At 46.2% G+C, this 24,528-nt stretch overlaps 1 protein-coding gene across 1 annotated transcript; it reads left to right on the forward strand.

Annotated features, from left to right (window-relative positions):
- The first annotated feature begins 9,763 nt into the window (after positions 1–9,763).
- On the forward strand, positions 9,764–20,096 carry QNG1 (Q-nucleotide N-glycosylase 1). Its single transcript, XM_004581129.2, has 4 exons — positions 9,764–10,355; positions 10,907–11,166; positions 15,091–15,286; positions 19,862–20,096. The coding sequence occupies exons 1-4, from the start codon at positions 10,019–10,021 to the stop codon at positions 20,092–20,094; spliced, it is 1,026 nt and encodes a 341-aa protein (XP_004581186.2). The 5' UTR covers positions 9,764–10,018; the 3' UTR covers positions 20,095–20,096.
- The last annotated feature ends 4,432 nt before the right edge of the window (positions 20,097–24,528 follow it).

The raw sequence follows: 24,528 nt of genomic DNA on the forward strand, positions 1-24,528 counted from the left end.
ATCCTTCCCACACTCCTCCTCTCCACCCCCATCCTTCCCACGCTCTTCCTCTCCATCCCCATCCTTCCCACACTCCTCTCCACCCCCATCCTTCCACACTCCTCTCCATCCCCATCCTTCCCACACTCCTCCTCTCCATCCCCATCCTTCCCACACTCCTCTCCACCCCCATCCTTCCACACTCACTCCTCTCCATCCCCAATCCTTCCCACACTCCTCCTCTCCATCCCCATCCTTTCACACTCCTCCTCTGCTCTCCTTCTTTCACTTACCTTTTCTCTTTCTCTCACATTCTGTCCCCAAAGCAATTTCTGCAACTCCATGGGATTTTCACATCTTAGTCTTTTTCTATTCTAATCCCCAAATTGTGTTTGAACATACAAATTGTTACCATGTCAGCAACTTCACTTCTAATATTCTCCTGATCTGATTTTTCTCCCCCAATTGTGACATAGTCATAGAAGATGAGTTTTCTGTTATCAGGGACATTTTATGTGATGATTACCCATCATATGATGAGTTGAACTCTGACTTATCTAAAATAGCTTACTAGTTAAAAAACAGCTTAGTCCTTGACTCAGTTTAATAGAATGTAACTGGCTATTGGGTAGCTAGCCGAGTGACTGACTCAAGAGAGGAATGCTTGTGGCTGGCAGCCAAACTGGATTTAACAATAAAACATCTAGGGCCCGGCGCGATAGTGTAATGGTTAAAGTCCTCACCTTGAACACACCGGGATGCCACATGGGCACTGGTTCTAATCCCGGTGGCCCCGCTTACCATCCAGCTCCCTGCTTGTGGCCTGGATAGTCCCAAGACTTTAGGACGCTGCACCCATGTGGGAGACCTGGAAGAAGCACCTGCCTCAGATCAGCTCACTTCTGGCATACACTTAGGGATGAATCAGCGCACGGAATATCTTCCTCTTGTCTCCTCCTCTCTATATCTGGCTTTACAATAAAAATAAATCCTTAAAAATATGTTCAAATAAAACATTGTTTATCTCTTGTGGAGCAGCAACTTGAACCCTCCACTTTAATCCATGTTTTCCCTGCTTTGCTTTTTTAACTGGAAAGGCAGATCAGGTACAGAATTCCATCCAGTGGTTCACTCAAGCAGTTTGGGCACAAATTGGCGCGTTTATGGGATCCTGGTGCTTAACAAGGTGAGCACTTTGCACTGGGCCCTAACCAAGTTTTCTGCTGACCTTCCCAGGAAGGCAGCAGGTGATGGCCCACCCCCTGCCACCCTTGTGGAATCTCTGAATCTTTGCATCTCCTGGCTTCTGCTTAGGACAACCCCACTTGCAATTTGGGTAATGAAACAGCAGGTGGAAACAACCTCCAACTCATCTGTCCAGAACTAATGAAAAGTTCCAGTTCTTCAGTTTTTTCTCTTGCGTTGGAAACACATTTCCACCTCTTAGACCTAGACCTGTAACAGGAACTAAAAAGCAGTGAACAAACTTTGACACTTGGCAATCCTTTGCAAAGTTTTTTCCTTTTTTGATCATCATAGCCCAACTTCACCTCCCCCTTTAAGAAAAAATGCCAATTCCTTGTACTGCCAGTAAGGCCAGGTCACCTAGTACAATGTATGGATAAAACAAAATTCAGTTTTTTACCAAAAGTAAAATGGGATCAAAGGTGATACAGTTGGTAAGACATCAGAGGAGAGGGTCTCTGTTTGAAACTTCCTTAGCATTCCCTGTGGTGTAGGATGAGTGAGGCTAAAAAAGGAATTTCAGACAGAGGAAACAAGAAGTAGAGAAGCAAGCCACCATCTTTGTTTTTTAAAATTTACTTATGTTCCTTGGAAAGGCAGGTTTACAGAGAAGGAGAGATGTTCTATCTGCCGGTTCACTCGCCAAGTGGCTGCAGTTGCTACAATTGAGCTGGTCCAAAACCGAGAGCTGTTTCCAGGTCTCCCATGCAGGTGCAGGTCCCAAGGCTTTGGGCCACAAGCAGGGAGCTGGATGGGAAGCGGGGCTGCCGGGATTAGAACTGGCGCCCATATGGGATCCCGGTGCAATCAAGGCAAGAACTTTAGCTGCTAGGCCACGGCGCCAGGCCCATGGCTAGCTTTTCTGAAACAGCACTACTAGAAGAGACCCTTGGGCAGTTTCTGCTGCAGTACTCAACCGGTTTGTTTGTAAGCCGGATTCTCCGGCATTTGTGTGTGTGTGTGCGCACACGCACTTTTTCATAAGGTTTGCAAACTTCTTTTGTTTGTTACCCAGAGTCAGTTGGTACATAGGCAGCTCTTTTGTTGAAGAGGTTCATTTTGTACAGGCAACATTGCTAATTTTGAATTAATCAGCAGTGAAATATGGGAAACATTTCTTTGTTACCTCAGCGTCCTCTGCTGTCAACCAGAGTGTCACTCTAAATTGTACCAATCTCAACTAATGCATCTGGGAATGCCGTGGATCATGGCCTAGGCACTTGTTCATTTGGGAAATGAACTAGTGAATGAAAGGTGTGTTTGTGTGTGTCTTTCAAAAAAAAAAAAAAAAAAAAAAAACCTCCATCCAGCTTTGTCCCCTGTGTAGGACGAGATGCTTTCATAGGTAGAGAAAAGCAACGCACAACTGTTTGAAACCAGAAGGAAGTTTATTAATCGCGTAACTGAAGATCCCAAAGTGTAAAACAAAGGAAGAGTTGGTATAATCCCGTTATTCCATTTCTCTGCTCTTGTTGTTCCAACTTTTTTTTCCTTTTGGACCCCATGAATTGCCTTCCTATTCAGGTTACCACCAAAAGGTTTACAGCAGTTTCAGATAAAACATTCAAGCTCAGCAAGTTCTGGAAACAGCTAACTGACCTTTTCCTTGCACTTTACTGAGCTGCACCCGGGGGCATGCATATTCCTAGCTGCTTGCAGACAGTGATGCTGGCAGCTCCTGATCAGCTCCAGGACTGAAGGTGCTGCTCTCCACGGACAGTGCTTACAGAGACTCCCAAATAATGAATGCTGGGGAGGCAGAAGGGAAGATGCTAAAGAGATAAAAACAAACACACCTCATTGTGTAGCATTGTGTAGACACACTTGAAGAAAAATTCACATAAACTTTCAGTGTGGAAATGTGTTTTATTCGATTTACACAGTCCTACTCAAAGCCCTGAACATGGTGGGAAATTCAAGTGAATTTGAAAGAAAACTGCCTTAATCATTCAACTTGCCGAATTCTTTTGTAAATTTCTATTATTTTGTAAAAGTTTTATTTTACTTGAAAGAGTTGGGCCCGGCGGCGTGGCCTAGCAGCTAAAGTCCTCGCCTTGAACGCACTGGGATCCCATATGGGCGCCGGTTCTAATCCCAGCAGCTCCACTTCCCATCCAGCTCCCTGCTTGTGGCCTGGGAAAGCAGTCGAGGACGGCCCAAAGCTTTGGGACACTGCACCCGCGTGGGAAACCTGGAAGAGGCTCCTGGTTCCCGGCATCGGATTGATGCGCACCGGCCCGTTGCGGCTCACTTGGGGAGTGAATCATCGGACGGAAGATCTTCCTCTCTGTCTCTCCTCCTCTCTGCATATCCGGCTTTCCAATAATAATAAATCTTAAAAAAAAAAAAAAAAAAAAAAAGAAAGAGTTACAGGGTAACGGGGAGACAGAAAAAAATCATCTACTGAACCACTCCCCAAATGGTCACGATGGCCACAGCCGGGCAAGTCTGAAGCTGGGAGCCAGAATCTTCTTTCTTTTTTCTTTTTCTTTTTTTTTTTTTTAAGATTTTATTTATTTTATTACAAAGTCACATAGACAGAGGAGGAGAGAGAAAGAGGAAGATCTTCCATCCGATAGTTCCCTCCCCAAGTGAGCCGCAATGGCTGATCCGAAGCCGGGAACCAGGAGCCTCTTCCAGGTCTCCCACGCGGGTGCAGGGTCCCAAAGCTTTGGGCCGTCCTCAGCTGCTTTCCCAGGCCACAAGCAGGGAGCTGGATGGGAAGTGGAGCAGCCGGGATTAGAACCGGCGCCCATATGGGATCCTGGCGTGTTCAAGGAGAGGACTTTAGCCACTAGGCACGGCGCCAGAATCTTCTTTCAAGTTTCCTATGTGGGTGCAGGTACCTAAGGCCTTGGGCAATTCTCCAATACTTTCCCAGGCCATAAGGAGAGAGCTGGCTTGGAAGCAGAGCTTCTGGGACTGGAACCAGCGTCCATATGGGATGCTGGTGCTGCAAGTAGAAAATTAGCCTAATAAGCCACTATGCCAGCACATAAAATTCTTTTTCTAGTGATCAATTTTAACTAAGACTGCCAGGGTAGACAGGAAAAACAGGCCAACAGGTTCATATTTATTTGACAACTTCATTAATGCACCAGCGACTTTCTCACGGAAAGCAAATTATCACAGAATCCTTCAAGTTCCCACTTCTTACCAAAATAGGAAGAAAAACAAAAATCTGAAGGAATGTTTCCTGCTTCTTCAGCGGCATAGCTATTAAAAATTCCAAATCCTCCCGAAATTTCAAAGGCATCATTTTACTCTCAATAATGAGACATGACTACTATTTTATAAAAACATATTTGAAGGGCAGAGGAAAACTGACAGAGCTGCTACCTATTGGCTCATTGCCCAAGTGTCCACAGTAGCTGGAGCTGAACCTGGAATTCAATCCAGGTTTAGCAGGTAGGTGGCAGACACTCAAAATATTTGCGCCTTCTCCCAGTGCACCTTAGCAGTAAGCTGGAGTAGAGAGAAGGGCCAGGACTGTGGAACCAGGTGCTCTGGTGCCTGATGCAAGTGTCCCAAGTTTATTTATTGGAAAGGCAGAGTTAGGGAAGAAAGAATCTTCCAGTGCTGGTTCATTCCCCAAATGGCCTCACTGGTCACAGTTGAGCTAGGCTGAAGCTAGAAGCTTCATTGGGCCATTCCCCACTGCCTTTCCAGGCGCATTAGCAGGGAGCTGGAAAAAAAGCAGAGCAGCTAAGCTTCCAGTAGGGTCTCCGGGTATGGAATGTGGACTCCCAGGCTGTGCCACAGCACAGGGTCCCCTATCTATCTACTCATTTATTGTATTCCCTTAGTGGGATACTTGACAAAGTCACTCCTTGACTGTTGACTCGTTGGCGTTGGTGATTAGCTGGCACAGTGCCACTGGAATAGACCTTTTAACGAAGATTTAAATATCCCAAGCCATCAAATCAACTTCATTGCAACTTCATTGCACCCACTCTCACCATAACCCAGACTAGATGGCGCTTCAAGACCTAAGCACGAGAAATCAAGATGGCAGAATAGGGTAAGGACACGTTTATACAGACGGAAAAACATTTAATCAGGATGAAGCAGAGAGGACATATTTCAGGTTGTAGGAAAGGACAGAACAACAGCAGAGGGGTACCTGGAGACTGACTGACACAGGAAAGCAGCGGACACAGGGTGTGGTGTTGCAGAGACTGATACTCCAGCACGGCGATCTGAACTCCACAGCAGCCGGAACTCCACCAGCAGCCAGGTGGGAAGAGATTTTCACTGGGAGATTGGGTGGTGAACCCAGACAAAGAACTGTCCGTTCTGCTGGTCCGTTTGATTTGACCAGGAGCAGAAACAGAGCAGCAGATCTCAGACGGGCAGTACGAGAACGGAGTGGATTTCACAGCCCAGTCAACCCCCTAGAGCTGAACTGGGCGCCATTTTGCATAAAGAGGAAAGGGCAAGGAAAGGGACTGAGCATGCGCTGAGCTGGGAGCTCATTTCTGTGTCAGTAAACTGCAAGGACGTGGCATTCTACAGGTTCCACCAGGGGCAGGTCTGGGATAGCCCTCAGATTTGACGGCCAGCAAATCAAGAACCTTAGTGGTTGTACATCAGGCGCCATTTTGGGCACTGTGGCAATAGCTTTGGGAATGCGGGGGACAATAGTGAACTGTGCAAGTGCTGATCTCGCAAGAACTTGCTGAGGTCCGTGATTGCACTGGTCCCGCAGGAAAATTATACCGACTGTGGCATTGTACCAGCCAAAATAGGTCAGTGTGGCACACAGATCTAACATCCAACAGGTTCCGAAAAGATCAGCACCACCAACAACCTAATTATATAGGACACCTGGCGTCTCTCTAATCCTGGGACCTGCTCCAACCAGAAGTGGGAGAAAGGTTGCAGAGACAACAGTGCAGCCTCAGCATGGTATCACAGGAGGAGGAGAGTGGTGAGCCAAGAGCTGGGGCTGTGGAGACCACAGTGGAAACCTGACATAAGAACCCAGACCTGGAACTTGCTGGAGGTTGTGGCACAAGTGGCTGCAAGGAAAAAGGTGTGTACCAACAGCAATAAGTAAAATCGCATTGTAGCCCTGTGGGTGACACAGCTAAGAAACCTGAGCGAAGGAGAAGACTCTGCTAACCAGAAGTACAATGATCAAGAGCAAAAGAAGAGACAAAGGCACAATGAATACTACTGAAAACTCCCCTGCAAGGGAGCAAAACCCATTGCCAACCTTAGAGTTAACTGAGGAAGACATCGAGAAAATGGGGCACACAATCCATAAGACTCATTTTAAAGATTCTGATCAACAATGAGAAGCTCATGCAAGAGTTCAAAGAATTTAAGGAAGCAATAAAGCAAATCAAGGCTGGTATATCAGAAATCAAGAACACAGTGGAGCAAATTAAGAGTACAGTGGAGGGCCCGGCGCCGTGGCCTAGCGGCTAAAGTCCTCGCCTTGAAAGCCCCGGGATCCCATATGGGCGCCTGTTCTAGTCCCGGCAGCTCCACTTCCCATCCAGCTCCCTGCTTGTGGCCTGGGAAAGCAGTTGAGGACGGCCCAATGCATTGGGACCCTGCACCCGCGTGGGAGACCCGGAAGAGGTTCCTGGTTCCCGGCTTCGGATCGGCGCGCATCGGCCCGTTGCGGCTCACTTGGGGAGTGAATCATCGGACGGAAGATCTTCCTCTCTGTCTCTCCTCCTCTGTGTATATCTGGCTGTAATAAAATGAATAAATCTTTAAAAAAAAAAAAAAGTATAAAACACAAAATGCCAAGGTGAAATGGCCTGTGCTAGCAGGGAATGCAACACCCGACCAGCACTCCTCCCACTGGTTTAGGTGAGGGACGAGAGTGTGATGGGCAGAGCCGGGGAGAGATGCGATACTCATTGGTTCCAATAGAGGTCGGGGCTCAGAAGAGAACCAACCCAGGGGTTAAAACCATCAGCTGATCGGAGTGATGGACGGTGGCGGGCACTGTGCTTACTAGTAGTACATGTAGGAGCCTGGACTGGGAATGCCTCAAAGTTTTTTTTAGGGGGATTCCCCTGAACAAAATGGAGGAATCAAAGCATTAATCAAAAAAAGATGGAAAATGGAGTAGATGAATCAACCACCTCAGCTTTATGCTTGCAGCGGAAAACTGGACAAGGCGAAACCCTAAGACGGACTATGTCAATCAGTAGACTCTGCACCAGCCTCATCATACCTGGACTGTTGCTGATGATATGTTGGAGCTTCTAATTGATCGAGGTGACGCTCTGCTGGCTCTGCCTACAAACCTGAGAGGGCCTCCCTAAGAGGCCGTTGAACTTGAACTGGACAAGTGGGATGCTGGACTCTGTATGGTGTAAACTTTTAATTAGGGAATCTCAACGGAACTTGAGCTGTGGTTATGCATCAAGGTGAAGGAATTCATGATGGGGGAAGGGTTTGGGGTGAAGGGGGGGAATCCCAGTCATGTAATGCAATGTAATTAATGAATAAATGAATATTAAAGAAAAAAAAAAAAAAAGAGTACAGTGGAGAGTCTCCAAAACAGAATGAAGCAAGCAGAAGAAAGAATCTCAGAATTGGAAGGTATTTCCTGCCATCAGGGTGAAGCAAACAAAAAGCTGGAAGCAGAGCTGGATCAGGACAAAGAAAGTATTCAAGAATTGAAAGACACTATTAAGAGGCCAAATAAAAGAGTTATGGGAGACCCAGAAGGTGCAGAAAGAGAAGCTGAGTTTGCAAATGTAGTTAATGAAATAATAAAGGAAAATTTCCCTAATCTAGAGGAAGAATTGGGAAACAAGTTCCAAGAGGGGCACAGAACTCCCAACAGGTTTGATCAAAAGCGATCTTCACCACGACATATGATAATCAAGCTCTCTTCAATTGAACATAAGGAAAAGATCCTTATATGTGACATATAAAGGAAAGCCAATTAAGCTCACAGGAGATCTCTCCCAGGAAACTCTACAGCCCAGAAGAGAATGGAGTGATATATTCCAGATTCTAAAAGAAAAAAGTTGTCGGTCCAGGATAACATATCCAGCAAAGCTTTCTTTCGTCTTTGAAAATGAAATAAAATTCTTCCACAGTAAAGAAAAGCTAAAGGAATTTGCCTCTTCCAAACCTGCCCTACAAATGATACTTCAAGATGTTCTCTTGACAGAAAAGAGGAATAGCACCTACCAAAACCAAAGGCAAACAGGAAGAACATCCCAGTAAAATGACAACAGAAGACTAAACCAATGAACAACCCATTCCTAAAATGACAGGACCAAGGTACCACCCACACATATTAAACCCTGAACGTAAATGGCTTAACTTCAATCAAACATCATGGATTAGTAGACTGGATTAAAAATCAAAACCCATCTGTTTATTGTCTGGAGGAGACACACTTCAACAAAGATCAGAATAAACTATATCACATGGGTTTTGTTGTTTTCTGTCAGTTTCATCTCTTCAAAACACTTCCTTCTGATTAAATTATTCAATGACTCGTAGATTATGCAGTGGCATCATTTTCTTCAAGAAGGTTCTTGATTTTCACTTCTTCAGCTACACATTAGTCATTTAATAGCATGTTGTTTAACTTCTTGGTGTTGTTAATTCCTTTTTTCTCCCGGATGTTGAATATGTTTTGTGGCTTTTCGTTTAAGGGGATGTACAGTAGTTGTGTAATGGAGACTGTCATATCTAGTAACATGTCATTTAACTTCATGGCATTGTAAATTTCTACTTTTCATTCTATTGTTGATTTTGAATAATGGCTTTTCATTTAAGGAGATGTACAGTAGCTGTGAAATGGAGACTAACAATCAGATGTGAGGATGTAGTGTTGTATGCATTTCTGCTTCCAGACAAAGATGGACTTACAATGAAACTGTTTACTATATCTTGACAATAGGATTTTGGACTCTCTGCCATTGTCTAGGCCCGCAATGATGGACATATGACTGAGTATGAAGAACTATATGTTAGTAATGATATAGAGAAACTGGGGGAGAGGGAACTGGGGAGGGGATAAGGGAATATGAAACTGTATTATAAAATAATAACAATAATGATAAAATGCATTAAAAAAAACTTGTAAAAAAAAAAAAAAGACCTAAGCACAAGACGGGGCAAAAAACATCAGCAACGTAACACACTCGTTTCCTCACCCAGTTCTCCAACTCTTCTAACATCCTACAGGTTAGCAAGAGAACACAGCAGCCTGCTCAGAGTCCATTTGGGGGTGGCTTGGCACCGGGGCTCGGAGACTGACAAGCATAAAGCTTGTTGCAGGATGTCGCCCAAGACGCCTAGTTTACCCTGGCAGCCCACCACCTTCGGGGAAGGGGAGAGGTGAGGGGCGACAGCTCCACTGTACACAAGCTTGGAGCCATTGCTCCAAGGGACCCGCAGGCATCCCGTCCCACCCCCAGGTGGCAGGAGGCATCAAACAGATGCGTCACTACTCCCAGGACCGGCAAACTCCAGCGGACGCTGGTTCGCCCGACCCTGCCTCACGGTTTCCGCACGTCCGGAAGCGGAGACGGCGGGGCGCGCGCCCGAGCGAGCGCGAGCGCAGCCGTGCTCCCGGAAGCGCCCTCGGCCTCGGCGCCTCCGCCGCCCCGGCGGTCTCCTCTGCTTCCAGGGCTTGCGAAGGCTGCGGGGCCGGGGGTCGTTCCAGCTCTGGGCCGCTCGGGAAGGGTCTGTCCCTTGAACCTCGCCCGATCTAGACAGGGCACGGAAGTTTGAGCGGCCCGAAGTGCCATTCCCTCCCCATCCCCCCCAACCCCGCAGCCCCAGAGGAGAGGGGACAGCAAGAATGGACGCGCCCTTAGCTCCCAGAGAATCCGCTAAATTCATTGCCGAAAACAGCCGCGACGTGTTCATTGACGACGGAGGCGTGCGGAGGGTGGCGGAGCTGCTGCTGGCCAGGACCTCGGGGCCCGGGCTGCGGCTGGAGGGCTGGAAGGCCCTCCACGAGCTGAACCCCCAGGCGGCCGACGAGGCTGCAGTCAACTGGGTGTTCGTGGTAGACACGCTCAACTTCTCCTTTTGGTCGGAGCGAGAGGAGCGCAAGTGTCTGGTGACGTACCGGGGCAGGACGTACAGTGGGTACTGGTCCCTGTGCGCCGCAGTCAACAGAGCGCTCGACCAAGGTTGGTGCGCCGGGTGGCAGCCTGGGCTCTGGACTGAATATTTCGCACTGTCGTGATGGAGTCCGGTTTTCAATGAGATACGAAGCGCAGTGTTTCAGAGTCTCTCGAGTGTGCTATTGCTGTAGGTGATGGGGGCCGCCTTGCGTGGCCTGCCAGCCTCTGGTCCAAATCCTGACCGCTCCAGTTCCAATCTAGCTGCCTGCTACTTTGACAGGGAAGGCAGGAGAAGGGGGCCCGCGTGCCTGGGCCTCTGCCCTGCAAGGGCGAGATCGCAGATGGAGCTCTTGGCTTTGCCATGGCCATCTCAGCCCTTTGGGAAGTGAGCCTGTAGATGGAATATTCTGTCTCTCGCTCACTCGCTCTCTATAACCACCTTTCAAAAAATAGATTTTAACTATTGTACTAGATGAACAAATAGAAAGTGACGGCTTTTGCTTCTGATAGCTGGGAATTCATCATCCACTTTTGGTGCCCTCCCTTATTTGGTTTTCTGTTTTTCGCATTGTTGTAGAATAAGAGGCTAATGTCTGGATTTTCTGTTCTGCTTAAAGGGACCCCAATAACCAGTGCGTCGTACTATGCCACAGTGACCCTGGATGAGGTTCGGCAGATATTCCGTTCTGACACAGAGTTCCCCATGCCGCTGATAGAAGAGAGGCATCGAGTTCTCAACGAAACGGGGAAAATCCTGCTGGAGAAGTTTGGAGGCTCTTTTTTGAACTGTGTCCGAAAGAGTAAGAACAGTGCACAGGAGTTAATGAGCCTGGTTGTTGAACATTTTCCTTCTTACCGAGATGTGACTGAGTTTGAGGTGAGTTTTATTGGGGATTTCAGAAATCATAATCCTCCCAGAGTTACTTTCAAAACTCACCTTAAGAATAAAAATGTAAATTTTGAATTTCTTTTTCTGTGGATAAGAAATAGTATCAAAGTAATATTACCAAGCCATTACTTCCTTTGACTGATTTGAAAGAGTAACAGAAAGAATGGGAGTCAGGTCAAGCTCTTCCAACCACCTGGGCCAGGCCAAAGCCAGGGTCCAGGAACTCCATCCTGTCTACCATAGGAGTGGCAGGAGCCCAAGCACTTGGTCTTCTGCCACATTGTCAGAGTGCTGGATCAGTAGCAGCCTAGCTGGAACATGAGCCAGCCTCTGAAGTGGGATGTTGTCATCGCAAACAGTGGCTTAATCCACTGCGCTACACTTTTTTTTAAAGATTTATTTTTATTGGAAAGTCAGATATACAGAGAGGAGGAGAGACAGAGAGAAATATCTTTTGTCAGATGACCTACTCCCCAAGTGACCGCAACAGCCAGTGCTGCACTGATCCGAAGCCAGGAGCCGGGAACTTCCTCCAGGTTTCCCACATGGATGCAGGATCCCAAAGCATTGGGCCGTCCTCAACTGCTTTCTCAGGCCACAAGCAGGGAGCTGGATGGGAAGTGGGGCTGCTGGAATTAGAACTGGGGTCCATATGGAATCCGGCACATTCAAGGCGAGGACTATAGTTGCTAGGCCACCGTACTGGGCCCTGGGCTACACTTTTGATTTATTTATTTGAAAGGCAAAATTAGAGAGAGAGGAAGAGACAGAGGCCTTCCACCTGCAAGTTCACTCTCCAAAGGGCTGCCACAGCCAGGGCTGGCTAGATTAGGATGGGGCTTGGTAGAAACCAGGAGCCGTGGGCCCGGCGTGGTGGCCTAGCGGCTAAAGTCCTCGCCTTGAACGCCCGGGATTCCATATGGGCGCCAGTTCTAATCCCAGCAGCTCCACTGCACTTCCCATCCAGCTCCCTGCTTGTGGCCTGGGAAAGCAGTCGAGGAAGGCCCAAAGCCTTGGGACCCTGCACCCGTGTGGGAGACCTGGAAGAGGTTCCTGGTTCCTGGCATCGGATCGGCACAGCACCGGCCGTTGCGGCTCACTTGGGGAGTGAATCATCGGACGGAAGATCTTCCTCTCTGTTTCTCCTTCTCTCTCTGTATATCTGACTTTGTAATAAACATAAAATAAAAAAAAAAAAAAGAAAAAAGAAAAAAAAGAAAAGAAACCAGGAGCCAGAAGCTTCACCTGAGTCTCTCACATGGATGCCTGGATGCAGGGGCCCAAGCACAGTCCATCTTCTGCTGCTTTCCCAGGTGTATTAGCAGGGAGTTGGCTGGGAAGTATAGCAGCCAGGAGTTGAACCTGTATTCACTGAGATGCCAGCATTGCAGGAAGCAGCTTAACTCACTGTACCACAATGCCAGCCCCATAAATACATTTTTTAAAACAATTTATTTATTTTTATTGCGAAGTCAAATACACAGAGAGGAGGAGAGACGGAGAAAGATCTTCTGTGTGATAATTCATGTGGGAGACCTGGAAGAAGCTCCTGGCTCCTGGCTTCAGATCAGCTCAGCTCCAGCCATAGCAGCTGCTTGGGTAGTGAATCAGTAGATGGAAGATCTTTCTCTCTGCCTCTCCTCCTGTATATCTGACCTTCCAATAAAAACAAAATAAATCTTTAAAAAGATATTATTTTTGCAAATATTTATTGATAAGATCATATTATGTGGAATATATCAAGAACGATTTCAGCATTTGTGGCATTTTCAGTTAATGCCAGTTAACAATTTAGAAGTTGGAATTTGAGTATTAGAATAATTTGATTAATAAAGGTATGATTGGTAGAAAAGAAAATGCTTTACCAATTATTTAAATTTATTTTTAGGTTACTCACTTGAGTCTTACATTTTGTTCCATTTCAAGTGACATTAAAATCTAATCTTTGTGGTATCCAGTCTGCTGCCATGGAAACTGGATCATGATGTGGCAATTTATGTTTCCTAGACCACTAGCACCGATTATGTTATATAAGTTTGAGTCTGAGTTTTTCCCATTTTTCCGTTTGAATCTTCTTTAAAAAATAGCAGATAATGACCTCTATTATATTAAGCTTAATGGTATATTGATTATCTTTAATATGCAATTTTATTTTGTAAATTAGTTTTATATTCTGTCATCTTATAAACTGGAAACTAGAAACCTGGTTACCATGTAAAAATCTAGTTTACATGAGAGCAATTTAGGCCCTTAGCCTAGCGTAGGAGTGTTTCTTAATGCTGGTATATTCCCACAGCAGGTCAGTTAAATTTATGGACCTCACATTGTGCTGAAATATGAGCATGTATGTTTGCTCTAGAAAGGACTATTCCAAATTGTGTGTGTGTGTGTGTGTGTGTGTGTGTGTGTGTGTTTCAACCCACTTGAAAGACAAAGTGACGGAGAGAGATAGAGCAAACGAGCCTGAGAGCCTGCAGTAGCCAAGCCTAGACCAGGCTGGAGCAAGGGGCGTGGAACTCCATCCAGGCCCCACGTGGGTGACGGGGCTCCCAGACTCAAACTAGTGCTTTGGTATGGAATGCCGGCCTCACAGTAACCAGTTTAAGCTGCTAGAGTTTTCTAAACAAAGGAATGTATCTGGTTATTTTGCAGAATATTTTATGAGGCCTTTGCTTAAAATTTTCATGAAAATTTTTATTCAGTTATTTATTCCATTTACTGATTAAAATGCTCTCAGAGATGGTCAGAATATATTTTAGGGGCTGGTGATCATGATTATTCCCATCTGGCAACATCAGTAATTATAAAACAGGATTTAAAATTGTTACCATTGGTTATTAGGATCAGCAGTAAAGGAACTCCATATTAATTCTATTAATTCCATTATCTATACTATTCCTACATTGGTAGATTTAAGGAGAATTCTTGAGTTAAATTATAATCCAGTGTTTTATAATGCTTTATTATACTTCTTTCTTCTATGTACAAATACAATTGGGTACTTTGTTATATTTCTTTTTTTTTCCTCTCAAGGATTTATTTATTCTTATTGGAAAGTCAGATTTACAGAGAAGGAGAGACAGAGAGAAAAATCTATCCTGGTTCCCTCCCCAAATGGCTGCAGTGGCTAGAGCCGAGCTGACCCAAGGCCATAAGCCTGGAACTTCTTTTGGGTCTCCCCATGGGTTTAGGGTCCCAAGGGCTTGGGCTGTCCTTTGCTGCTTTCCCAGGCCACAATCAGGGAGCTGGATGGGAAGTGGAGCTGCCGGGACACGAACCAGTGTCCATATGGGATCCCAGCAGATGCAAGGCAAGGATTCAGCCACTTGGCTACCATGTGGAGCCCTATTTTATTATTTCTAAAACTCATTAACTGGTTCATTTCTGGCTAATAATCAGTTATGTGTTTATGGTAGAGTAAGTTAATTATACCTGAAAGGAAAGAGTAAAAAAATGTAATGTTATGATTTTTCTCAGGTGCAAGCTCAGGAATTATTATGTTCTTTTTTTTGGTATTTTACACAGTTAGTGTGAATTGTGTTGCAAGCTAAAAAAAGTTTTTTAAGAGACTTTCGAAAGAATACTGTCTCAACAGTAAAAATAACAAGCCGTTATACTGCAGTGGTGCAGAAAGGCCTGTGTGAAGTAATGTCATTGAGGATGAATATTAAACTGTAAAGGATTACATTAATTGTGTTTTATATGCCTTGAAAAAAAGGGAGTAAACTGGAGCCACAGACAGTTTAATGTTTATTCAGTCCTTTCCTTTTTTGTGAAAGTGCTACAGATTCTTACTAACAGAGCAGGTTGATTCTGCTTTGGAAAAAGATGTGTGCATCCTGTGCCTGCTTAAAAACTAGCATTAAAGCTTTCCCACGCCAGGGTCATGTTGATATACTCTCTGTCCAACAGGGAAAAAGAGTTTCTTTTTATAAACGAGCCCAGATCCTCGTGGCCGACACATGGAGTGTACTGGAAGGAAAAGGGGACGGCTGCTTCACGGACATCTCCAGTATCACCATGTTTGCTGACTACAGATTACCCCAGGTTCTTGTTCACCTGGGGGCCCTCAAGTACTCGGAGAAGCTGCTGAAGAAGCTTCTCAAAGGTTTGCAGTCCTAATTCTGACATTTTTATACAGGGTGGACTGTGTTGTATCTCTAGTTTTTTCATAACAAGTCTCCTTTACTTTTTTTTTTAATTGCATTTCATTTTATGACATCGTTTCATAGGCTCTGGGATTCCCCCAACCCCTCCCTGTACCCTCCCCCCATGGTGGATTCCTCCACCTTGTTGCAGTATTACAGTTCAAATCCAGTCATGATTTTTTCATTGCAAGCATGTACCATGCATAGAGTCCAGCATCTTATTGTCCAGATAAATTCAACAGTTTCTTGGGGAGACCATCTCTGGTCCTAAAGCAGAGCTGGCAGAATATCGTCCCAACCAACTAAAAGCCATAACATCACATCAACAACAGTTTACAACATTATAGAATTAATTAACATGGTATTGAGTGACTGATATGTTAGGAAATGCAGGTTCGTAACCACATCCTGTGACTACTTCATTGACATTTCAATTTTAGTTTATATACAACCAGCTTCTATACACCTTAAAATGGCTATAGGATACTATTCAGCTGTCTCGTGTCTATTTTCATTTCTGTATTTAGCAGTTTATTGTATTGAAGCATAATTTTTACTGAACTTGGCAGGTTTTAGCATAGTCCGAACTGGCTTATAACTTTAACAAGGCATATGTCAACAGTTGAGGCACAGAACAGTTTTAGGAGGGATGTGCAGAGAAATCTTCAATACATACCCCAGTGAGGAGTAACTTATTTTCGTGTCCTACCTAATAAGGTATTTGTGAGTCCCCGCTGACCGTTTCCTGTCTGGTTCCAAACTTTTCTTGTTGTTCTCTATCTATTCTAATTTTTTGTGTTGTTCCTTTGCTTTTGAAAAGAGCAATATTTGTTGCCTAGACTGTGGCATACGAATAGTATAGAAACTCGTGCTATTCGGCTATTCTAATTTCAGAGCCTGATAGCAGCGAAAGCTGCATCTGTGCTAACTGAACATGTACCACTGCGCGGCGTCAGGTGTGGTGTTCAGAGCGTTCGGCTAGAGAGCAGCTGGAACTCTCGAGCACAGAATTTTCCACATCTTCCTTCCTCTCTCCCTCCCTTCATTTCATCTTTATCTCTTTCCTCTTTCCCTCCCTCCCTTCCTTTATCTTTTTTTCTCTTTCTTTCCTTTTAAAAAAGTTATTTGAAAGGCAGTGTGATGGAGGGAGCGGTATCTTCCATTTTCGGGGTTATGCCCCTAAACCCCTAACAACCAGAGCCAGACCAGGCTGAAGCCAGGAGCGGGGAGCACCATCCAGGTTTCCCACATGGATCCCAGGAGCCCGTCTACTGGTTCACTCCCCACATGACTGCAGCGGCTGAGGCTTGACCAGACCAAAGCTAGGATCCAGGAGTTTTCCAGGTGTCCTCTCCGGCTAGTAAGGGCCCACACACTTAACCCATCCTCTGCTGCTTTCCCAAGCACGTTACTAGGGAGCTGGATCAGCGTCCACATGGGATGCCAACACTTCACAGCTTAGCTTGCTGCAGCTTGAAACTGGCCTCTGGGAGTTTTTACAGCACTTGTCCCTGCTGCTGTGAAACCAGATGCCTGTGAGAAGGGAAGGGAAGGGAAGGCTTAGCTTTGTGTGCTGGCATCTAGGGCAGGCTGTTAGTATTGGTGTTCCTGTCTGCCTCGCTGATCTGTGTCTCAGCCCACAAGGGCGCTGGTTGGAGAGTGTAAGTGTCACAGCTTAGAGTCCAGGGAAGAGTGGAAACAACCCGGCTGGATCTTTCTCCCTATGCCTGTATGGATCGTAGGGCCTCTTGAGTTCTGTGAAGCTCTGTGCAAAGGATGCGGGCTGTGATGAGGGATCCGATACAGTTTGCAGATATGTTTTGTTGGGCATGAACAGAGCTTTAAGTGCTTTTTAAATTAGTTTGTGTCATTTGAAAATTAGAGTTAGGTCCCTGTGCGCTGGCCTGAGTGGTTAAATCCTCACCGTGTATGCATGGGATCCCAAATGGGCATCGATTCGTGTCCCAGCTGCTTCCACTTCCCATCCAGCTCCCTGCTTGTGGCCTGGGAAAGCAGTTAAGGACGGCCCAGAGCCTTGAGATCCTGCACCTGTGTGGGAGACCCATAAGAGGCTCCTGGCTCTTGGCTTCAGATTGGCTCAGCTTTGGTTTTTGCAGCTACCTGGGGAGTGAGTCAGTGGGTGGAAGATCTTTCTCTGTTTTTCCTTGCTGTAAATCTGACTTTCCAATAAAAATAAGTGCATGCTAAAAAGAAAAATCACATTCAGAGAAAAGTATTTGGTCCAGGAATTAAGATGCTATTTGTGATGGCCATGTTCTACATTGGCAGACTTGGGCGTAAGTTCTGTGTAGGCTCCTATTTCGAGTTTCCCGCTTCCTAGTAATGTACACCCTGATGGCAGAGGGTGATGGCTCAGCTAGCTGGGCCCTTGCTAGCCCTGTGGGAAATCTGGATTGAGTTACCAGCTTCTGGGATCAACTTGGCCTGGTGCCAGTAATTATAGGAATTTAGGGAGTAAGCCAGTGTATGGGTGCTCTCTGTTACTGCCTCCCAAACTAACATTAACCAACAAGAGAAAAAAAAATTAGTACATTCCATATAAAAATTAGACTAACTGGCTTCTGTGAAAATAGGGAAATATACCACCTTTAGAGGCGAGCACACAGTCTGTGTCTTACACCAGTTGGTGTCTGACTGCTGCATTTGCTGTTGGTGAACTCCACTGGCTGTAGCCTCAGTGTCCACATTGTGGGATCCGATAAACCGCAGCATGGGGACTGAACAGACCAGGGCCTTAGGTGAGCTCTCTGCTCCATTTCAGGCAGAGCCCACCGAAGTATCCTGGAAGCCGCAGCTTACGTTGCTGGCACCCATATTGCAGTGCTGGCTCAGATCCTGTTTCTTTTTTTTTTTTCTTTTTTTTTAAGATTTATTTATTTTATTGCAAAGTCAGATATACAGAGAGGAGGAGAGACAGAGAGGAAGATCTTCCGTCCGATGATTCACTCCACAAGTGAGCCGCAACGGCCGAAGCCAGGAGCCAGGAACCTCCTCCAGGTCTCCCACGCAGGTGCAGGGTCCCAAAGCTTTGGGCCATCCTTGACTGCTTTCCCAGGCCACAAGCAGGGAGCTGGATGGGAAGTGGAGCTGCTGGGATTAGAACCGGCGCCCATATGGGATCCCAATGTGTTCAAGGTGAGGAATTCAGCCGCTAGGCCACGCCGCCGGGCCCAGATCCTGGTTCTTGTTATGCCCAGTCCAACTTCCTGGTAATGCATTATGAGGGCAGTGGAAAATAGCCCAAGTACTTGGTTAACTACTAATCATGTGAGATCAGATGGAGTTCCAGGTGCCAGGCCTTGAGCCGGCTGTTGCAGGCACTGGGGAGTGAACAGAAAGATATCTCTATGTTTCCTGTTCTCTTTTTACCTTTCAAATAATTAATCTGTAAAAACAGCAAAGAGTGATCAAGGTTTTCCTTGCTCAGATTAACGATTTTGATTTCCTGGATTCTGCCTGCTGCACCTGGGATATCCCCAAAACAGTGTGCATTGCCCGCAGTGAGGAACGGAGGCACTGTTGGCTGGATCCCCAGGAGTCACTCACATTTGTAATAATTTTATTTAAGATCAAATTCACTTTTACATCCCTTCTTTTCAGTGATTTAATAAGGATACTCTTTCATTTTTATTTATTTTTGAAAAATTTATTTATTTGAATGGCAGAGCGATAGAGATAGAGATCCCCTAAATGATTGCAGCAGCCAGTTCTGGGCCAGGCCAAAACCCGGAGCCAGGAGCTTCACTCTGGCTTCCCATATGAGTTCCAGGCACTCAAGTACCTGGGCGGTCCTTATCCACTTTCCCAGGCACTTCAGCGGGAAACTGGATAGGAAGTGGAGCATCTTAACACACTGTGGCACCATGTCAGTCCTACTGTCCTATTTTTAAATTTGTGATTAGCACATATTCACTTAGCAAACATTTACCGGTGACTTAATGCATGTAAGATGCTCCACGAGGTCCTGACAGTGCTGAGACAAGCAAGGCAGCCGTGTCCCCTGTCCTGTGTAATTCGGTACCTGAGTGAGGAATGATGTAAATAAACAGTACAAGCTGAGGATTACAGGTTTGGGATTTTTTTGGACATTTATTTTGAAGTCAGTTACAGAGAGAGAGAGAGAGAGAGAAAGGAAGAGAGATCGTAAATGTACTGGCTCACTCCCCAGATGGCCACAGTTCTAGTGCGGGACCAGGCTGAAGCCAGGAGCCCGGAGCTCCATCCAGGTCTCCCACCTGGGTAGCAGGGACCCAAATGCCTGGATCATCTTCCACCGCTTTTCCCAGGCCATTAGTACGAGGTAGGACTGGAAATAGAGCAATAAGGACACGAATCACCACCCCTGCGAAAGGCAGGCATCTCAGGTAGCGGCTTTACTCACTACACAACACCAACTCCTGATTACAGTTTTAACATGAGTAGTATTTAAGTACTGTGTGTTGTGCGACAGTTGAAGTCTGAGTAGGTTTTGCTACCAAAACTAGTACTGCTTACTCTGTTTTTCCCCTTTGCAGGAGAAATGCTTTCGTATGGGGACCAGGAAGAGGTGGAGATCCGAGGGTGCTCACTTTGGTGTGTTGAACTCATCCGGGATTGCCTTCTGGAGCTTATTGACAAAAACAGTGAAAAACCTCAAGGCGAGATCAATTCCGTCCTCCTGGATTATTACTTGTGGGACTATGCCCGTGAGCACAGGGAGGATATGCAAGCAATCCCATTCCATCGTACACGCTGCATGTATTATTGACTCGCAAGCAGAAACGCACACCAAGAAAATGCCTTCGTTTTTTTTAAAGATTTATTTTTATTGGAAAGTCAGATTTACAGAGAGAAGGAGAGACAGAGAAAGATCTTCTGTCCCATATCTCAAGCAGGAAGTTGGATGGGAAATGGAGCAGCTGGGACGTGAACCGGTGGCCATATGGGATCCCAGGGAAGACTTTAGCCACTATGCTACCACACCAGGCCTGAAAACGTCTGCATTTTTCTAACATATAGTCATTTCTACAGCTTTGCTTTAATATCTGAGAGAGGTGGTAAAAATGACAAGAACCAGAAAATGGACTGCTCACCCTCACTTTATAGGTGTTGTTCCCAGCATATCCTCTGTATTCACCACTTTGTCCTTTGTCTACTTTAAGCTTGGCTGTGTCTTTCTTTTTTCGTGGTAATACAGTTGACAGAACTGGTGAAGAAATTTTCGTATCTTCTTTGTATCTCCTTTTTCTTACATCTAATCATGCCATAGTCTTCAGTGATAATATTTGATTTATTTGGGCCCTACACAATGGCCTAGTAGCTAAATCCTCACTTTGCATGTACAAGGATCCCATACGGGCACCAGTTCATGTTCCAGCTGCCCCACTTCCCATCCAGCTCCCTGCTTGTGGCCTAAGAAAAGCAGTGGAGAATGGCCATAGGGTCATTGGCTCCTGGCTCCTGGCCTCAGATCAGCTCAGTTCCAGTCGCTGTGACCACTTGAGGAGTAAATCAGTGGATGGAAAATCATTTTTTCTTTGTCTCTTCTTCTCTCCGTAAATCTGCCTTTCCAATAAAAATAATTAAATCCCTCAAAAAAAAAAAAAAAAGGGTAAAGCAGCCAAAACCCTAAATGGGGTGCTGGGTCACAGATGGAACCTCCACCTGCTATGCCGCAATACTGGCCTCTGTACAGATCATTGTAACACCTAATGCAAAGTAATTGCAAGTATTTGTTGGACTGTATTGTTTTTAAGGATTGATGACAAGAAAAAAATATATTCATGTTCAAACAAGAACTTTTCTGATCTTCAGTTGGTTATATCTACAGATCAGCGCTCGTGAATTTTTTTTGAGGTTCTTTTTTTTTAATTAATTACATTGCATTATGTGACACAGTTTCATAGGCAGCGCTCGTGAATTTATAAGAAAAAATCGTCTGCACTTGACTTTTCTGCTCTCGGTGACTGTGTATCAGGGAAATGTAGCCTTTCCCCAAGGACTTTACTGCCATCTGCTGGGCATTTATCATAATAGTCCTAGCAATGGATTGAATGCACGTGAATGGAGGCTGCTGGAGTCGTGCACCACCTACACAAGCATTGGTAACTGACTCAGAAAGGTGACCCCATCCTCAGTGCAAGTGGATCTGAGGCAGTGTGAGTGGTTCGTGTGCTGGTTAACCCATCCTTTGTAGTGAGTCTAGAATCTGGTTCTGGGAGCCTGTGACTGGGTGGGAAGTTGGCCGGCTGTGTAGTGCTCCCACCCAACTGTCTTTTCTTCTAAGCCACTCTCTCTACAGCTTGACTCCTGACCCAGGAATTCGGTGTTCTGACACAGGCAGTAGGATTGAGGAAGCAATCAAGTTAATGAATACAAAGAGTTGGCCATAAAGTCTGTAAGACCTATCGTATTTTTGTTTCCTCTTCATTGACCAGTGCTTTGTCATATGACCACAGTTACCTACTAACGAGGGTAGCAAACTACAAGCCAACTCTGTCATTGGCGTGGATACCCTCTAAACTATGAAAAGGGATTGCATGGATGTTGAGAAACAAGAGCTTTTTTTTTTTTTTACCACCAGTACATATTTTTTATAGGCTCAGAGAATTTAAATAGTACTTTTTTTTTTTTTTAAAGATTTGTTGATTTTTATTGGAAAGTCAGATATACAGAGAGGAGGAGAGACAGAGAGGAAGATCTTCCATGCTACGGTTCACTCCCCAAGAGGCCGCAACGGCTGGAGCTGAGCTAGTCCGAAGCCAGGAGCTTCTTCTGGGTCTCCCATGTGGGTGCACGGTCTCAAGGCTTTGGGCCGTTCTTGACTGCTTTCCCAGGCCACGAACTGAATAGGAAGTGCAGCAGCTGGGCAGGAATCAACGCCCATATGGGGTCCTGGTGCATGCAAAGCAAGGACTTTAGCCACTAGACTGTCCCGCCGGGCCCTGCCTCCTGATTTTCACACTATAATGTAATCTGGTGTAGGAAGCACCTGCCTCCTAGAGTTCACACGCTCGGGTAATCCCTTTCCCCGAATGTAGGTAGGACCCTCTATCTTGCTTCTTGTGAGCAGAATATCGCAAAGATTTTGAGATGCCCTGGCATAATCAAATTCTACGACTGGCTTCTGTCTTGTGACTTTTCTTGTCTTGACTCCTCCTGTGTGCTTGAGAGAGACACCTGTGAAGGAGTTATAGGGAGGAATTGTAAGGCAGCCTCTGGTCAACAGCCAGCAAGGATCTGAGTCCTGAAGTCCAACAACTCTCAAGGAACTGAGAGTGTACACTGAGTTCATTGTCACCGTTGCTGACAGTCATGTGACACAAGAGGGATCATGCTGTTGCGGTCTTGTGAAAGCTCTGAGTCAGAGAACCCAGCAAAGTCAGAGAAAAAAAGTCAAGAGAATCCAGATTCCTGTGATATAAGAAATTATGATGTAAGAAATATCTTTTAAGTCACTGAGTTATGGGATGATTTGTTGTTCAGCCATGGAAAAGTAAAGCAACTGCCGAGCCACAGCTCCTGCTGGGGAGCGCAAGAGCCAGGGCTGGGGGCGGGGCAGGGCAGGCAAGGCTCCAGCACTTGCCAGCATTTGCGCGGGCTGAGTCTGGGGGCAGCCTTGTCTGGGCCAGGTTGTAGTACCCACTGGCATACTGGAAAGCAAGGACAAGGTGTGGGCTGTGTTACATCCTGCTGGGCATAGCCAGCGAGAGCTGAGACTGTAAATGGGCCATGCCAATCTGGGTTGCAGCACCTGCCAGCACTCACAAAATCCAGGGCTGGGAATGGGCCTGATAGGGAAAGTTTGGGGACTCCCCTGCCAGGTACAGCTTGCACTAGTGAGTGAGAAAGCTGGGATTGGGGGCAGACTGGTCTGGAGAACACTGCAGCGCCCATTGACATGCACGTGGGCTGGATTTGGGGGCAGGCCAGACTAGGCGAAGTTCCAGCACTCAGTGGTGCTTGTGAGAGCCAGAATGGGTGTGGGTCAGGCTGGGCTAGGCCTCAGCACCTGCCAGTTCATGTGAAAGCTGAGTCTGAGGATGGGCCTGGCTGGGGTGGGCTGTAGCACCCACCAGCAAGAGCCAGAATGGGTGCAGGCCAGACAGGCTGGGAGCAGGCCTGGTAGTGAAACTTGGAGGCTTCCTTGCTAGGCTGTAGCTCCTGCTGCTTAGCAGGAGAGTCAGATCTGGGAGTAGGCTAGACCAGGCTGCACTGCAACACCCATTCGCATATGTGTGAGCCAGGTCTGGGACCAGGTCTGGACTTGGAAAGTCCACAACACACACTGGCACAAGAAAGAACCAGGATATGGTGCAGGTCAGGCCATAATACCCGCCAGTTCACATGAGAGCTGGGGGTGGGCATTCTAAGACTGGGCTGCAGCAACCCGCTGGCATGTGCAAGACTCAGGGTTGGGAGAAGGGTTGGTAGGGGAACTTGAAGACTTCTGCTGGTGAGCATGAGAGGTGGGACTGGAGACACAGTGGTCTGAAGACAGGCCAGCTGGGCTAGGTTGCAGCACTGGATAGCAAATGTTGGGACTGGGGGTGCTAGTTATGCCAGGCTGGACTGTAGTGCCCCTTTAGCAGATGCAAGATCCAGGGCTGGGAGTGTTCCTGGTAGGGCAACTGTGGGCACTCCTCTGTTGGGCTGCAGCTCCTGCTGGTGAGCATGCTATTTAACTTTGGACTCAAGAAACCAATTTCTGGTCATGGGAAAACATTCCATTGCCAGGCTGTTAGGCGTTTGCTGACCACTGCTGCCCCTCAAGAGGTGTGGCTTCTGTGAACTTTTATGGAGCCTGTGGGTATTCTTAACCTAAATTGTTGCTATTATTTATTGATATGTTAGCAGGCAGGTCTGATCTTTTAATTCACAGTTCCAATGTGCAATGTGGTTCTTTTTTTAAATAGTAATTTATTCTTTTACTTGGATGTCAGAGTTACAGAGAGGGAGAGAAAGCCATCCACTGTTTCACTCAAAAGCTGCAATGGCCGGAGCTGAGCTGATGAGAAGCTGGGAGAAGGAATGTCTTCTGGGTCTCTGATGTGAGTATGGGGTCCCAAGGCTTTGGGCCATCCTCTGCTGCTTTCCCAGGCCATAAGCAGGGAGCTGGATGGGAAGTAGAGCAGTTAGGACATGAAGCCGTGCCCATATGAGATGCTAGTGCTTGTAGGTGGAGGATTAGCCAATTGAATCA

Source organism: Ochotona princeps, chromosome 14, assembly GCF_030435755.1.
Source record: "Ochotona princeps isolate mOchPri1 chromosome 14, mOchPri1.hap1, whole genome shotgun sequence".
In the NCBI taxonomy this organism is placed as follows: Eukaryota; Metazoa; Chordata; class Mammalia; order Lagomorpha; family Ochotonidae; genus Ochotona; species Ochotona princeps.